General features: G+C 42.2%; 2 protein-coding genes and 1 non-coding gene across 4 annotated transcripts in view; 1 reads left to right on the top strand and 2 right to left on the bottom strand.

The window, feature by feature from the left end:
* RMND1 (required for meiotic nuclear division 1 homolog) overlaps positions 1–16776 on the bottom strand; it is a 39506-nt gene that overhangs the window by 15062 nt on the left and 7668 nt on the right. For both annotated transcript variants that reach the window (XM_090279983.1, XM_090279984.1), the window contains exons 3-5: positions 7686–7794; positions 5882–5957; positions 2599–2638 (exon numbers count right to left, since the gene is read on the bottom strand). In XM_090279983.1, the coding sequence (XP_090136109.1) occupies positions 2599–2638; positions 5882–5957; positions 7686–7794 (225 nt within the window). The remainder of the gene's footprint in view (positions 1–2598; positions 2639–5881; positions 5958–7685; positions 7795–16776) is intronic.
* Positions 10024–10156, bottom strand: LOC150007961 (small nucleolar RNA SNORA72). Its single transcript, XR_016512102.1, has one exon. It is a non-coding gene; the product is annotated as a small nucleolar RNA SNORA72 (small nucleolar RNA).
* LOC150007962 (melanoma-associated antigen B2-like) lies at positions 15029–16075 on the top strand. The gene has a single exon (XM_090280144.1). The coding sequence runs from the start codon at positions 15029–15031 to the stop codon at positions 16073–16075; it is 1047 nt and encodes a 348-aa protein (XP_090136270.1).

The following is a 16776-nucleotide window of genomic DNA, read 5'->3' on the forward strand; positions in this document are numbered from 1 at the left end:
TATTTTATTGACTATGTTGTTACAGTTGTCCCAATTTTTTTCCCCTTTGCTCCCCTCTGCCCAGTACCTGCCTCCCTTCCAGCAATCCCACCCCCCTTAGTTCATTCATGTCCATGGGTCGTGCATATAACTTCTTTGGCTTCACCCTTTCCTATATTATTCTTAACTTCCCCATCTATTTTGTACCAACCGATTATGCTTCTTAATCCCTGCACCATTTCCCCATTCCTTCCCCTTCTCCCTCCTAGCTGATAACCCTCCAAATGATCCCCATACCTATGATTCTGTTCCTGTTCTGGTTTGCTTAGTTGAATTTTGTTTTTACGTTTTAGATTCAGTTGTTGATAGTTGTGAGTTTGTTGTCATTTTAGTGTTCACAGTTTTGATCTTTTTCTTAAATAAGTCCCTTTAACATTTCATATAGTAATGGCTTGGTGATGATGAACTCTTTTAGCTTTACCTGTCTGGGAAGCACTTTATCTGCCCTTCCATTCTAAATGATAGCTTTGCTGGATACAGTAATCTTGGTTGTACGTCCTTGCTTTTCATCAAATTGAATACTTCTTGCCAGTCTCTTCTTGCCTGCAGTTTCTTTTGAGAAATCAGCTGTTAGTCTTATAGGCACCCCTTTATAGGTAACTCTCTGCTTTTCAGATTCTCTCTTTTATCTTTCACCTTTGGCATTTTAATTATGATGTGTCTTGGTGTGTCCCTCTTTGGGTCTAACATGTTTGAGACTTTCTGTGCTTCCTGGACTTGAATGTCTATTTCCTTAGCCAAATTTGGGAAGTTTTCTTCCATTATTTTTTCACATTAAGTTTTCAAATTCTTGCTCTTCCTCTTCTCCTTCTGGCACCCCTATGATTTGGATGTTGATATGTTTAAAGTTGTCCCAGAGGTTCCTAAGCCTCTTCTCATTTTTTCAACTCTTGTTTCCTCACTCTGTGCTGGTTGACTGTTCTTTTCTTCCTTATGTTACAAAGCATTGCTTTGAACCCCAGTTTCCTTCCCTTCACCATTGGTTTTGTGTGGATTTTCCTTCGTTTCACTTAGCATAGCCTTCACTTCCTCCCTTACATGTCTGCTGTACTCAAGCATATCTGTCAAGCCTGTGAGCATTTTTATCACCAGTGTTTTGAATTCTGTGTCTGTTAGGTTGGCTATCTCCTTGTCACTTAGTTCTCCCAATGGAACCTTGATCTGTTCCCTCTTTTGAGCCAGAATTCTCTGTCTCCTCATCTTGACAGGCTCCTGTGTTTGTCTCTGTGTCTTAGGCAGAGCTGTCGCCCCCGTTACGTTGTAAGGGGCGGAGCCTTAGGGGTTCATCAGTACAGGACGACCTGTTTCACCACTTTGTGGCACTGTATGTGGGGGGTGTGCCCAGCACTTGCCCCTTTTCCAGGTACTTCTCCCATTTCCGTATGGGACTGGTGCCCCTCTAGCTGTTGACCTGGCCATTGTTTCCAGAGTGGGTGGGTCTACGGATGTTCCCTTTAAACAAGCGGACTCTGCTGAGAGACTGGCAGTTTCTTCCTCCACCCCAACCCCCACTGGTTTGCACAGTCAGAAGCAATGAGGCTTGATTTTCCCCGGTGCTCGGACTGTGAGCTGCGTGGTCTAGTCAGGAGCTGGGAACACTCCCCAGGTGTCCCTCCCGAGTTTTTAAAACATGTGACTGTGCTTTCTGCTGGCCTGCCACTGCCGCTGCTGCTGCCACCACACAACTTCCTCTCCGCCCCTCCTGTCTGGATGAGTATTCTTCTTTATATCTTTGTTTGATGGACTTCCATGCAGCTCGACTTCTGGAATTTCTAGTTGTCTCTAGTTTTGAGGTAGTTGTATTCCTTCTTAGTTGTTGAGGGAAACCCATTGTATCTGTCCAGGCCTCCATATTGGCCAGAAGTCTTTTTCCACATGATTTTTAAGAGCTGTTGTATAATCTACATTTACTATAGTTGTAGTTAAATTCGTAGTGTTTATTGGACTTCCTACAATTTTGTATTTTGGTTATTTTTCAATTTTGCTATTGTAAACAATGTGTTGATGAACCTTTCTATACATCATCCATTATGCGTAACTGCACTGATTTCCTTTGGATAACTTTCTAGATGTAAAATTGCTGAGTTAAATATAGTAAGCTTTAACATGTACTATCAAATTGCCTCTAAAAAAGGTTGTACTAAATAATTTCTTCAGTATCCCAATCAGGATACTGAAGAAATTATTTCCTGTAAATGATAAAGTTCTAGAAAACTGATCTAAAAATTAGAGCAGCCAGCTTCCTGTTAACTGTGTGTACATTATTAATTTTATAGATTATCATGTACGGAGTATATTCCTTCTGTCTGTAGTGTAGCTGGGATTGTTCTGATTCTCTAAAAATTACCATATGTTCAGAGAATGGAGAATGCAGGAATTTATAAGCCAAAAAAAATATTATGGAAGATAAAATTGCTAGGATAAATATCAGATAATGCAGAGAAATTAACTGGATTATCTGTTAATTTATATTCCAATGGCTCAGACTGTCAAGTGCTAATTAACAATTCATTTTCAGAAACCTGTACTTTTATACTTTTATAATATATTTATACTTACAGTTTTGTCTGTCACATTCCAGAACACAGCAGATCCTTCCCTGATTTAAAAGAATAAAAGAATCAATGAAGTTAAAGGTAGAATACATTCTTTAGGGCCAAACATAAAGCCATGCTTAGAGATAATTTCCTGAATGTATCCAGAATGCAATTAAGAAATATATGATTTATTACTGATTTGACATAATGGTTCCTAGATGGATTTGCCAAAACAAGAACTATTCTTTGAACTCTTGATAAAACCAGACCTCTCAAAAATTCTCTCCTGGTTTTCAGAATAACTTATCGTAACACTGTATGAGGGAGGACCGACCCCCCCCCCCCGCCCAAAACAAAACAAACCAGAGTTATCTTCTGGAGGGTAGGCCCCTTGGAGTAAAGGCTTCCCCCTCTAGGGAAGTGTTCTGGGAACCCCCCTGTATCAGTGCACCAGCTGGAGTTGCTGTGAGGGGCTGCATTCAGCCTCAGTGAGTTTGTTTTGAAGAGTCTTTCAGTGCATTTGCCCATTTCATGACGGGTGATCTACCAGTGCACCTGCCCACACTGCACTGAGTGTTCAGCAGTTTGACCAAAAACATGGCGTGACCCCTGTGCCCGACCTCCCGATTCCCCTCCTGAGCAAGTCTTTTTTGTGTCCCTGGATGAAAAAAGTGCTCAAAGGGAAACATTTTGCTGAGGTGAAAGAGGTGAAACAAAAATGGCAGAAGCACTAAAAGGCATTAAAATTGATGAGTTCAAACTGTTCTGAGCAGTGGAAAAAACGTCTTGAGAGGTGTCTTGCATCAGAGGGAGAGTGCTTTGAAGGTGACTGAAGTTTAAACATGTGGGAATAAATACACAATTTTTTATAAATAAATCCCGGGTTTTGGGGGTCCCTGCCTCATATAACTTGGTGTAGCTAGACTATTTCATACCTGATTCAATTCTGAAAATCAGAGTAAGGAAATTTTTGAGATTCGTCTAAATTCTCTGATAGGTTCGGCTATCAGAAGAGAATGGAGGGTCATGCTTTTCATAGTCTGGGATAAAGAGACTGAGATCAATTAAAGCCTCAGGCGGCCACAGGCCCCCGAGGAGCAAGGCCACCCGTCCCTACAGTGCTTACAGCAGAGCTACTGTATAGTGAAGCCACAGCAGCCCTCTGCGTCCAATTCTGGCTTTAATAGAATTTAAAGCCCCCAAACTATAAACCGACTTGTTTTCATTTCTGAAGTCTGATGCACTGAGCTGTTTAGGTAGTAAAAAAAACAAAACAAAAAAACGGAAATTAAGGCTCTGGGTTATCTCCCTAGAGGAAGGAAAGGTGGAAATGAAAGGAAGATAAAACTACGCTTGCCCTGTTATCAATCTTCAGACATTTCTTAAGCACAGCACTTAGTGTATGTATGGGCCTATGCTGAGCATCTGGGATACAAAGATGAGTATGGTCTAGTTCCTATCCTCAAGGATCTCCCAATCTAGAAATGACTGACACCCAGACCACCAATTACGATCGCATGTGATCAGTGTTCTAACAGAATCAGGCGGCATATACTTAGATGTGCTTCGGAGGGTCACAGTTCCCAAAGGCCCAGCAGAGCTACTAGCCAAAGGGGAGAATGAGAGGAGGTAACTTGGCAGAGGGCACGCCATGGGCAGCCTCTCAGAATAAACAGCCAGGAGTCTGAATGGCTGCGGATGTGCACAAGTAACGGGCACGCAGGGTAGAGGCAGGGAGGAGCCAACCCCTCAGGAACTTTGTGCTTTGATAAGGAATTGGGTCAAATGCCACAGAATATTAAGCAGGAGAGTTCGGTGATCAGAATGACCTATTGAAAAATCATCCTGCCTGTAACAGAAAGACTGGCGGTGGGTAAGAAAACAGGCAGGAGACCAGTCGAGCAGATAGTCTCAGAACGGGGATCTAAGAGGTACTCAGCCACAGGCAGAGCATTAATTCAGAGAGTCGCTGCTAGGCAGATGGGAGGCCTCGGGCACTGTGTGCCCTCTGCCTGGAGCTGGGCTCTGCACTGTGGAATGCAGAAGCCTCCTGTGGCCACTGAGCACTTGAAATATGCCTGGTTCCGACACAGAGATGCTGTGATGCAAAACACTCACCAGGTTTCAAAGACTCGGCATGAAAAGAAGAATGTAAAATTTTGTACACACGAAACTAATACAAACTAATACTGAATGTAAATTGTAATTGAAAAAAAACATTAAAATTACCCTGTCATATTCTTAGGGAAGAAAATGTAAAATTTCATTAGTTATTGACCAAGTACACATTGAAATGTTAATATTTTATGTATATTGCATTAAATAAAATGCACCATTTAATTTAACTTTTGGCATTACATGATATTATTAGTGTTGCTCAAAATTAAATTCATCTTTTTTAATGTTAAAAAATGTGGCTATCGGAAAACATATCATTTCAGGTGAGGCTGCATCTGTGGCTTGTATTATGTTTCTAATGGATGGCGCTCACCTGGAGGAGGGGAGAAATCAAACGCCTCACTGAGGCCAAGGGGACACCATTACACTTGGACTAAATGCTGAATTCTTGATTATCTCCAAAGTAACATCAAAAGAAAGGTGAGTCATCAACAGGAACAATGACAGGGCTTCCAGTCAGCATCAACAACAAGGATGAGGACCACAAAAACTTCGTCGAAGTTTGGATCCTTATGGATGTTCCCTTTGCTTCCGGTCTGCCACCGATCAGCCCCCCAGTGGTGGGTAATTCACTTACTCCCCGGCTGCAATATGGGAATAACAGGCCTCTCTGAAGTGGTGCGGGGATAATACGGAATTATTCTGAGCGGTTTTTATTCTCATTACGCTTCCCCTCAGCTACTCTGGAGTATTTGATATGAAAACCACCTTTAAATAAAGGAATAAGTGTATATGAGTTAGAAGTCTCTGGACAGGTAGTGGGCGAAAGCCTGGGCTAACGAGCTCCAGGCGTGAGGAGGAGGAGGGAGAAGAGACAGCACGGCAGGCAGCCTGAGTCTGAGGAGCAAGGGCCCTGAAGATGCAGGGAAACAGGACGCTTTACCTCTCCCTGGTAAGTGCAAATCCAGGTTTACAAATGGAGACAGCCAGGGGAAGATTATTTCCTGGTTTAAAAAATTATTTTACAAGAGGATTTACCAGAAGATTCCTAAGCTGACAAACCCTCCCAGATATTAATAAGAATCAAAGGCTGAATTTAAGTCGCACATTTTGAAGCCAGTTACTGTTGAGAGCGGAGGGACCACCTTACCTGACCAGAGGCCAGTGAGGTTTTTTTCTTGTCTTACCTGAAGAAGAACATTGTTCCAGGATCACCTTCTTTTGCAGAACTTTCCACACCCATCACCAAAATATTTGATGCGTCTGTGATTTAAAACAACTGACTGAAAAGCGATGTCATGAAGGGACACAAGGTTTGAGAGCCCCCTATAAACTTTTAATCAAGAAATCACGACCATTTCTTCATAGACCATCAGACACTCCGTAACACACTGCCCACCTCTCTACTAAGGTTTCTCCAAGTATTTACTACATGAACACGAAAAGGCCGTATGAAATTACTTTCACAAAACATTCAACAACCGGTGATACTATTATTGTGCTATTTGAAATTGCTCATTCATACCCATTCTGATGCAGTAATTACCAGTGCAGTTAATAATTATTAAAGTCTTAGTTTCAATACAACTGGGGCTCAAGAAGTAAACTTCTTTCTACCAAATTAACTTAAAATAAAATGTAAAGATCCATTAATATAGTCTCATCCTTTAAATACCATTTTATTTACAATTCTCAAACTACTAATCTTCCTGAATTTGAAATGAATCGTGTAAATTGTGGGTAACAGAAAATATACAGAAACAAAGCTACTGACCACTTCAAAGTTAATTATGAGAACTACTACTGTAGTCATCAGTAACATTTAAATATTTTAACTTTTTGAATATTATTAAATATATATTCATATACAATACTCAATAAGAAGCTACCTTTATAATAGCATAGTAATTGTTATAAGTACGTATTTTATAATATAATTTTAAATGTTAATTTATCAATTAATAAACATACTAACATTAGTATGTAAAAAGTATATATAATTTCTTAACCTAAAATTAGGATCCTCAAAGTTTCAGAATTCCTGGTAGAGGCTGGGGCACAGGGATAGAGACCCAATCCTAAACTGCCTTTTCTGGGGAACTTAACTTAGCCCTAAGTCCTACAGAGGGCGAAGTTCACCTACGCAGGCAAGAGCAATGTAAACAGACATAGAAGATGCAGCAGGGAGAAGGGTCCATGAAGCCCCCAACTGCGTGGTGCTCGGGCCACCCTGCCCGACGGCCAAGGACAATTTTCCATCTTAGGGTCCCTGGACATAGCTCTGTTTTTCTAAGTCAATTATGTCTGTTTTTGCCATCAAATAGGACAAAAAGTCTGTTTGGATCATCAAGGCCGAAAAGGCAGAATGACATTTCAACTATTTCTTCTGGCATCAATGATTTTTAAAAATCTTCTCTGTAGTAGTAGGGTTTTCAACCTACTGCTTTTGCTACTTTGAGGTAAATTCATGAATTTTCATCAGTGTTCCATGTTACTTAATTTTTAATAAAACGCAGACTATTTTCTTAAGAATCCTTCCTGATACTATCTAATATCCTCCGTTCATTTTTAAAATATTGTGATTATCTTTTAACTAATTTTCTAAAAGTATTGGATTGTACTGGTAAATTTTTCTTAAAAGGCTCTCCCCAACATTTCTATCACCTTTTTGGTTCTTCAGTAACACTAAAATAACTTTTTAGTGAGACAGAAATGAAGTGTCATGGCCTTTGTAATCCCAAGTATATACTATTGATGCTACACAGCTTAATAGAGTTGATTGATTTAAATCTGAGAACCAAGTTCTCTGTGAATACATTTTAATTTATCTTTGTTATGTCCTTTGTATGAAGAGGTTCAAGACCACTTTTATGATGCCATCTCTTAAACAGAAAATGAAACTTAAGCAAATGCATATTTAAGACAGTAGCATAGGAAAATTACTTTCTAATGTACTTTAACATACTTGGCCCCAGGTTCAAGAAGATGTACCTCTAGGCAAGCTCGTTACTTCGACGTATCCACGAGAGGTCAGGTCTTGAGAAAGAGGGCCGAGATGATACTCATCCGCAGTGGCAAACGCTGTGCAGTGCATCAGGTTCTGTTCCAGGGACATCAACATGGCACCAGTTAGCAAGAGGCTGGAGTATTTGCCATGGTCGCTGTCAGCTTACAGGGCTCCGTTGTGCAAAGCCACCATTTTTTTCAAACAGCTCCAAGGCTCCCACAAGGGGTATATTAAGGATGAGAACAGCAGCAACAGGGAGATGGACTGCAGCTGAATCTACGGAAGAACTTGCTCCTGGAAGCCAAAAATCACAGCACAGGCTGTCCTGCAAGGAAAGCTGCTCCCCCGCTGGCAGTGGGTCAGGCACAGGCTGATCAAAAGGTGTGCGAGGATTAAGGCGTCATACGGGTGCCTGGGTGAAATGCTATTGAGAAAGTCTCTCCTCCCCTGAGTTTCCGTGACTCTTTTTCACAGCAACATTATTATTTAAGGTCACTGAATAGCTTGTCGTTAGCCTTGTATTGTATAAGCAGAGCTGACTTTAAACCTACAAAAAGAATTACCAAGCTTTTACTCTGGTTGGTACTAAACAAAAAGTTCTGTCCATCTGAGAATGCATCCAGGTTTGGTTAGTGCTTTGGTTCTTGCACTGAGACCCGTCTGTGTGTACATGTAAACGTTCATGGTTTCTGTCTGTACTGTACACACATGGACAGTAATACGTCACAGTGCAGTGTTTTTGTCAAACTGTAAGTCAACCCGTTAATGAGTCCTGGTATCAGTTTAGTGGCCCAAACCAGTTTTGAAAAATACTGGAGTACATTATTCATAGTAAGGATAAATTTTATTGTATGCAGTTTTGTGTCACTTGGGTATGTCTAAGTATGTATACATGGGTCACTAGGTATGTATAATATAAAATATGTTTCTCACTTTGGGATGTGGTCACGTTCAAAAGCTACCTGGCACAAGTGCTAAGAGTTCAGGCACGGACTGACTGAAAAAAATCAGAATAACAATAATGCCTGTTTTGTAGGGTTGTTGTGAAGTTTAAACAAGCTGATCAATGACAACTGCTTAGAACCATGGCTGGCTCAAACGTTCAACATTTCTCAGATTGTAGTTTTTAAACCATCAAAATTATGGGAGGTTAAAAAGTTCGTCAAGTAACTTACATCTGAATAGTCACATGTTCATAATTTTGTTTTTAGTATCTGCTGATCTGAACATTAGTGATTCTATCCTTTTGATATATACGGCTGCTTTGGCCCATCACTGGTCAAAAGAGGTTCGTGAGTCACTAAATCAAAATTTATTCCTGAGATTTACTCATTTCAGCTCCTAAATCCTTTCCCTGCCTGTTCCATTCCTAGTGTGAAATTCAAGAAAAGTAGTACATTAATCCCTTCTTCCCCCCTTCTTTTGTAACTGGACAATTGGCCATTTCTCAAGAAACGGCCTAGCCCTGCTTTGCCTCTTCTTCATGCTGTTACGCAGATCTACCATGTGGTTCAAAAAGTAGCAAAGGAATTAACAGAGGATCTAGGGATACTCGCAAACTGAAAAACCTACAAGTGATAAAATATCTACTCGTAAGCAAAATGATTTTAATGTAGTTAAAAGAATTAAAACCACACAAAGCTGAAGTTGCTGTTCACTGTCAGGATGAGTGGAGGTAGTATCCACCTTTTCCAGTTAAGCTGATTCCCATGGTCACATACAAAGGTAGGAACGCTATCACACAGATCTACACAGCCAAAGTATAGATACTGGAGCACAGGAGTCCGTTAGTTACATGCTTAAGGCTTAGGACTGCAAGTACTGTTTGTTCTTTTAAGGGTCCATAAAGTTAAAATGAGCTGACAGGAAATGAGTGAGCTGGCTGACAGAGGAGAATCCTGTTAAGAAGCATCGGATCAGGTAAGAAGGCCACAGTGTGCTGGCCCTACTCTTGAAGGCCAGATAGATTGCCTGAAGCTTGCTAAGCAAAAACCACTGTCCGTCAGGCTGGATGCCAGAAGGACTTCGGTGACTGAGAAAGCTGGCACCTTAGTTTGGGCTGGAGTGGGAAGAGCAGGAGCCACAAAGGGAAGATGAGGGAAAAGCAGAAGGTCAAGAGATTCAGTGGCGGATCTTTACCGGAAATGGCAGGGCACGACTGTCTCTAAAACCGGGACTGTAAACTTGGGCCCAGAGAACGACCAGCTCAAGAGGTGACTCGCAGAGGGCTTTTAAGATTTGAATGAACTATCAACAATAAATAGCAATTTCACACAAAATCCAGATTTCCACCATCGTTTTTTTTTTTTTTTTTTTTTTTTTTTTTATCACCAGCATTTATAAAACCAGAGCCAGGGAAAGAACTTGGTCTGGGGACACATGCATGGCCTTAATATAGCGAATTTTTAGCCTGCCCTGATTATTACAAAAATCAGAACAGCGAGAGTATTTGCAGTCCACCATCTTTTGATCAAGTGGAAGATGGACTTGGGTTGAGGAAGGGGCCCGGGTTCCCCAGCCCACACAGTCCCATCCGCTCCCTCCTGTCCCACTCCCTGCTGTCTCGCCAGCTCCACCCTCGCGTGATACTGACCAGGACCATCTGTGCCGAAAATCCATACTATTTTGCACTCTCAAAAATGAAGCAAGGCAAAGCATTTAATCACTATTTCCATGAGAAAATTTATTCTGAGCTCCAAATAGTCAGATTATAAATAAAATTTAAAACACAATCTGTTTTTCACTTAGCCATTCCAAGGATCTGCGCAGATTTTCTGAAGACTGTTACATTTCCTTCTCTCACCATGTCCTACTTAGTTTGGCTTTAAATTCCAGAAATGTCACATGGCGTACATGGCTTACCACATTGCTTTCTGTATCCTCCTTAGACTTGAACCTGAATCTCTGCTTAAGCTGTGTCTTCTATTAACAAGTGATTCATAAAGCTTTCCAATTTGACTTGGTAGACGTATCTTTTCTATGGTTTTGTTTCTTTTGCTTTTAAATTTCGAGACTGTATTTAGATCCATTTGATAAAGGGAAAGAGGGCAACAGAGTGTCTTGTCTTTGCATTTTTCCCCAGTAACTAAAGGTGTTATTACTTTGTAAGAAGCTTTTATTTTCACACGTCTTATAGTGAGTCATTATTTATTAAGCATTTTATACATATACACACATAGCACAAATTTCAGGTTTTAAAATGGGGTCAATAACTTGTTCTTAAATAAATGTGCCAAACCAACCAAAAATAGTTATTGGACTTCAGAACTAAATTTAGGCCTTTCTATTTTAAAACATTAAAAACAAAACAACCCAAAGCCAAGAAAACCACAGCATTTTCAGTATGTGGTTTTTTGTTGTTGTTGTTTTTTCTGGCCACAGAAAACATGTTCCAGCAGATGGGGCTAGAAATCTGTATATGATTCTTGTTTTAGAGCATCACACACGTTGATGGAACACTCCTCTTAAAAAGGAAAGTTTATTTTTTTCCCATTCTAGTACTGAAGAACGTTAGTGTGTTACGGCAATGTTGTGTGTATATTACAAAGCAAGAAATGCATGCTTTTCTTGTTATGTACAGACTGTAGGTGGACGTTATTGACACCAGACACGTTTTATGTTACTGGCATAATGCTTTAGGTTTAAGCTTTTTGACTCAACCTATGGCGAGAAATCATTTCACATACATGGTGCATATATACATATACGCGCACCCCCCCCCCAATAACTGACACAAAGCTTCCCTAAACAATAGTTTTTGGACTTCCGGCCAAGATGGAGGCTTAGATGGACGCGCTAGGTCTCCCTCTACAACTAGAGAGGAATACAACTACTTCAAAACAAAGGATAACTAGAAATTCCAGAAAATAAAACTACACAGAAGCCCAACATATGAAGTTATAAACCAGCGGCGCCCTTGGGGCAGGTAGGACGAGCGAAAGGGGGCGGTGCTGTTTGCGGTCGCACCTGGGACAGCGGCGGGGAGAACAATCCCGGCTGCAGTCGAACCCCCGGCAGCTCGCGACCCCAACGCTGGGGAAAGCAGCCACCACATCGCCTTGAACAGTGAGGCCCAGGGGGGCAGGAGGACGGATCCCGGTCTCCTAGCGGAATAACTGTGTGAATCCATCTTGGACCCCCGCCCCCAAAGAAAGCGCCACAGGGCTGCGAAATAGGTCGCGGACAGGCACCGGTCGCTGGCTTGTGACGACAAAGCACCACGGCACAGCAAAAAAGACTGCCAAAGGGCGCCGGTCGCTGGGTCATTACGAGTACACAGGCACTGCCCCCTACAGCCGGCCCAAGAAAACAAAACGCATCTGTCAAAATGAGGCAGACAACTATAGAAATCCCGGTGGCACAGCTCACCAGGCAACAGATGGAGAACCTGACAGATGAACAGATAAGAAACCTGTCAGATGCTCAGTTCTGGGCCATTGTTATCAGGTGGCTTACAGAATTCACAAAAGATCTGGAAAAAGATGAGAAAGAAGCGAAAAACACTCATAACGAAAGGAACAAAACCACATACGAGACAGATGGTGAGGAAATAAAATCCAGAGTTCATTTCAACAAACCGGAATATGGAGAAGGAACAAGCAGTCAACCAATGCAGCGAGAGGAAATGGGAAGCAACGATGAGAGGATCAGAAACCTCTGGGACAGCTATAAAAGGCCCAACATAAGAATCATTGGTTTGCCAGAGAGCGAGGAAGATGAACTAGAACTTGAAAAATTGAGTGAAAATATAATAAAGGAGAACTTCCCAGACTTGGGGAAGGAAACAGACTTACAGGTCCAGGAAGCACAGAGAGTTCCAAAAAAACTGGACCCAGGGAGAACCACTCCAAGACACATTATAATCAAAATGTCAAAAATTAAAGATAAAGAGAGAATCTTAAAAACAGCAAGAGAGAAGAAAAGAATTATGTACAAAGGGGTCCCAATTAGACTATCAGCTGACTTCTCAAGGGAGACCCTGCAGGCAAGAAGGGACTGGCAAGAAATATTCAAAGTAATGAAAATCCAAAACCTACAACCACGAATACTCTATCCAGCGAAATTGTCATTCAGAATAGAAGGGCAGAGAAAGTGTTTCCAGGACAAAATAAAACTGAAAGAGTTCATTAGATCCAAACCACTGTTATATGAGATGTTAAAGGGACTGGTTTAGAAAAAGGAGGATCAAGACAATGAAATCTAAAATGAAAACTGCATCACAAGAAACAACAGAAGCTAGGGAATTGAAACAAAGGCAAACTAAACAGGCAACGAGAGTGGAAAAAGAACTTTAGGTACGGGGAACATATTGGGGGGAGGTCAACAGGGAGGGGGAATGGGGAGAGGGAGGGAGATGATATAGGAATTAAGGATCATGGTAGGAGGGAATGGAATAGACGGAGAGAGGTTGAGAAGAACTGTATGCACAACTAATGGACATGATCTAAAAGGGGGGGGACAACTGGAGGGAGGGGGGCCACCGGGTGGAGGGGAGCAGAGGGAAGGGAAATTGGCACAAATGTAATATTATAATCAATAAAACACATTAAAAAAATAATAATAAAAAAAAATAAAAACAATAGTTTTTACCTTTACCACTTGTAAGGCATTCCTATACTTTTTATTCTATTGCATTAAAAGAAATAAAAACCCACTAGTTAAATGTACAGTACACTGGGGTGTTCGTGGGAAAGCTGGGCACCGGGGTAGCTCAGAGCAGTGCCCCTCACGCTCCGGCATTCCGCTCCTGAGAGACAGGACATGCCAGGTGGCACGGTCGTTGCCGTGATCACTTATGAGCCTGGGCGATGAGGGTTGAACGTCTCAGTAGGTTATGATCTCTGCCAACAGGACCAGGTAGAGCTGATTCTGACAGAGAGGGCAGCGAACCTCATTCTGTCACTTCTGAGTGCATGCCATGTGGCAGAGGAAAGTGGCGTGCTCAGGAGCACTTGTGGGGGATGACACACATCATGCCTGCCTTTTGGCACAAAGGACAGTCCCTCCCCCTCTCAGTCCAGAGGGGCAGAAAGGGCTATAGCTCCACAAAGGACTCTCCATGACGCCCATGTGGAGATGGAGGGGTCCTGTCTTTGGGGCAGAGGGAAGCCAGCCCTCTAGGAATAGAGTACCTAGTCACATCTCAAGACTGAGTTCACCCATAAAAAGTAAGATCATCAGAGAATAACGTTCCAAAATTATATTATTTCAGATCACTTTAGAAAGGTTTTCAGAAATGTAAATCTTTCTGCTATTTTCCTGGGATTTTAGGGAGACATTCTATTTTTTCTGTTTTTGCAAAACTCCAACTGAAGTCCTATCTATTATGTTACATAATCTCTCCTATATAAAGGACCTAGGATATCAATGACTCCTTAAACTTGGTGATGGAGGAAGTTATTTCTTGTGAGACATTTTTATGTTTTTCTTTTTTTTTCACCACCAGACAACGAGAAATATATAACCCAGGAGGCTTTCCTCCTTTCTTTAATCACTGGGAGTCTCAGAACTACAAATTCAACTGAATGAATTATTCATACCAGGTACTCAATAACATTTATTTCTTTGTCCATGTCGGTTGTTTGCTCTATTGTAAATGTAATGCTTTTATTATCTAATTTGAAACTGTATTAAAATTTGAAAATCTACTTCAAATCCTCTCCTGGAAGCAGAAAAAAAAAATCCTACAGAAAAATAAAAAATGGAATAGATGAAAATTGCTTCCAAGTATAAGGACAGCCCAGAGAAATAATGCCTCTTCGATAGTTTACAACCGACAGCTACATAAAAAAAGTGACATCTTTGACCTTGTCAGCATCTTCTTAAGAAACTTGGTTATGCTCTGTGCTGCTAGACATAACAAAAGAAAACAGGAAGCTGATCTTCCTTCTTCTGTATGTGCTATGAATCCAGGTTTTCACATGTAATTCCACCTCAGTCACTTACATACGGAAATTCCGCGACTATCACAAATCTGAACAATACAATCGAAAAACCAGGAGCTGGGGCGCGTACGGCTGCTTTCCGGCTGAGCGTGGGTTCTCGGACGGGCCTCGAGTCAAGGTGAGGACCTGAGTGCAGCCCTGCGAGAGCGAAAGTGGGCCCTTTCCATCCTCCCACCCTGCCGTGCGGCTCCGAGAGGCCCCAGCAGAGCCGTCGGACTGAGCTAGGCCCCAAGTCTAAGGGACGTGAGATCCTTAGTCTGTAGGTCCAGCCACCAGTTAAAGGAAGTGGAGACGTGCCAGTTCCTCACAAGGAGCCAAGCAGGTGCCTAAATCACCTGTCCATTGGCCCTCACTCTTGTCTGCTGTCCTGAACAACAGCCATCATGCCTCGTGGTCACAAGAGTAAGCTGCGTGCTCCTAAGAAACGCTGCCAGAAGAGAGCTGAGACCCAAAGTCTTAAGGATGCTGGAGCCTCTGCAGGGGAGGAAGAAGACGCTGCTTGCTGCTCCTCTTCCGTTCTGGGGGGCACGCCCTCTGGCTCCACTGGTGCTGCACCTCTCCAGGCACCTTCGAGTGCCCCAGACACCACCAGTGCCGCTGCACGTGTTTCACGCAGAAGATCTGCTAGAAAAGCCAAAAGCCGTGTTGAGAAAAGTAGAAGTTCCCCCCAGGCCTCACCTTCCTCTGAGAACTTTGCCCTTAATCTCCTAAGTCAGAAGGCGTGTAAGTTAGTCGAGTATCTGCTGTGTCACTATAAATTGGGGGCGCCCATGAAAACGGCAGATATGTTGAAGGTAGTACACAAATGGTACAGGAAGAAGTTTTCTGAGGATATTCTCAGCAAGGCGTCTCAGCAGATGGATATGATCTATGGCCTAAAATTGAAAGAAGAAGAGCCCAATGGAGATTTCTACACCCTCGTCGATGATCAAGATGACGCCGGCGATGGGAATCTGAGCCCAGGCTGGAGATTTCCTATAAAAGGAATTCTGTTGCCTCTTCTGAGTGTGATCCTCTTGAATGGGAACCGCGCCACTGAGGAGGAGATCTGGGATTTCCTGAATATGATAGGCGTCTATCATGGAACATGTCACTTCATTTTTGGGGAACCCCGGAAGCTGATCAACCAAGTTTTGTTGCGGGAAGAATACCTGGTGCAGCGGCGAGTGCCCAATAGCTACCCTCCATGCTACGAGTTCCTGTGGGGTCCAAGAGCCCACGCTGAGACCAGCAAGATGAAAGTCCTGGAGTTCATGGCCAAGATTAATGAAACAAAGCTCACGGCGTTCCCAGGCCTTTATGAAGAGGCTTTGAAAGATGAGGAAGAGAGAGCTCAAGCCAGAGCCCAAGCCAAACATAAGACTGGCCGTCGTTCCAAGGCCGGCGGTCGCCCCATAGCCACATCTCACCACTCCCTTCACCCTGAGTGACATCTAGATGGAGTCTTCAGTCTGGTGGGAAAGGCCGGTGAAACAGTTTCTTACTATGCAAATTTTCTTGTTAACTTGCCTGTGTGGGGTTTTTTGCATTTGCAAATGTGCTTTTGACAGAATGTTTCTTTAGGATTCAGAATGTAAGTTTATGAATGGCATTGGTCACACATTTATTGCCGTGTGTCAGGTTAGCAGTAGAAGTTTCCTTTTTGAAATGTAAATTGGGAATCCTTCAATCACTTTTGTGATCCAGAACAAGATAATGCGGCTTTAGGGTAGGACTATCTTTAGCGATGTGAAAGAAGTTTACACTGACCTAATAGGGAACAGTAGGTAGATATACAAAAGGATAGATAGATAAAGTTAAAGTTAGTCTCTTGTTACAGATGTTTATACAATTAATGTTGGCATAGAATGTTAATTTGGATTCAGGTGTACAACATAGTGATAAGACATTTATATAACTTCGAAGGTATTCACCCTCATTGCTCTACAACCCATTTGAACCATATGTGTTATAACAATACTCTTTGCTGTGTTACCTGTGCTGTACCCAGCTGGTCTGTTACAGCCATGACAAGGACACCAACTGCATGACCACCTGTAGATGGATGCGTAAGGAGGATGTGGTACATATATAAAGTTGGTCATTTCTTGTTTGCTAACTGCACTTAGTGCATCGTTGTACCAATTGTAAC

The sequence above is a fragment of the Furipterus horrens genome, unplaced genomic scaffold (assembly GCF_987537825.1).
Source record: "Furipterus horrens unplaced genomic scaffold, mFurHor1.1.pri manual_scaffold_6, whole genome shotgun sequence".
In the NCBI taxonomy this organism is placed as follows: domain Eukaryota; kingdom Metazoa; phylum Chordata; class Mammalia; order Chiroptera; family Furipteridae; genus Furipterus; species Furipterus horrens.

Excerpts from the sequence above, each read along its gene's own strand:
- LOC150007962 (XM_090280144.1), top strand. The coding sequence starts at position 15,029 with ATGCCTCGTGGTCACAAGAGTAAGCTGCGTGCTCCTAAGAAACGCTGC.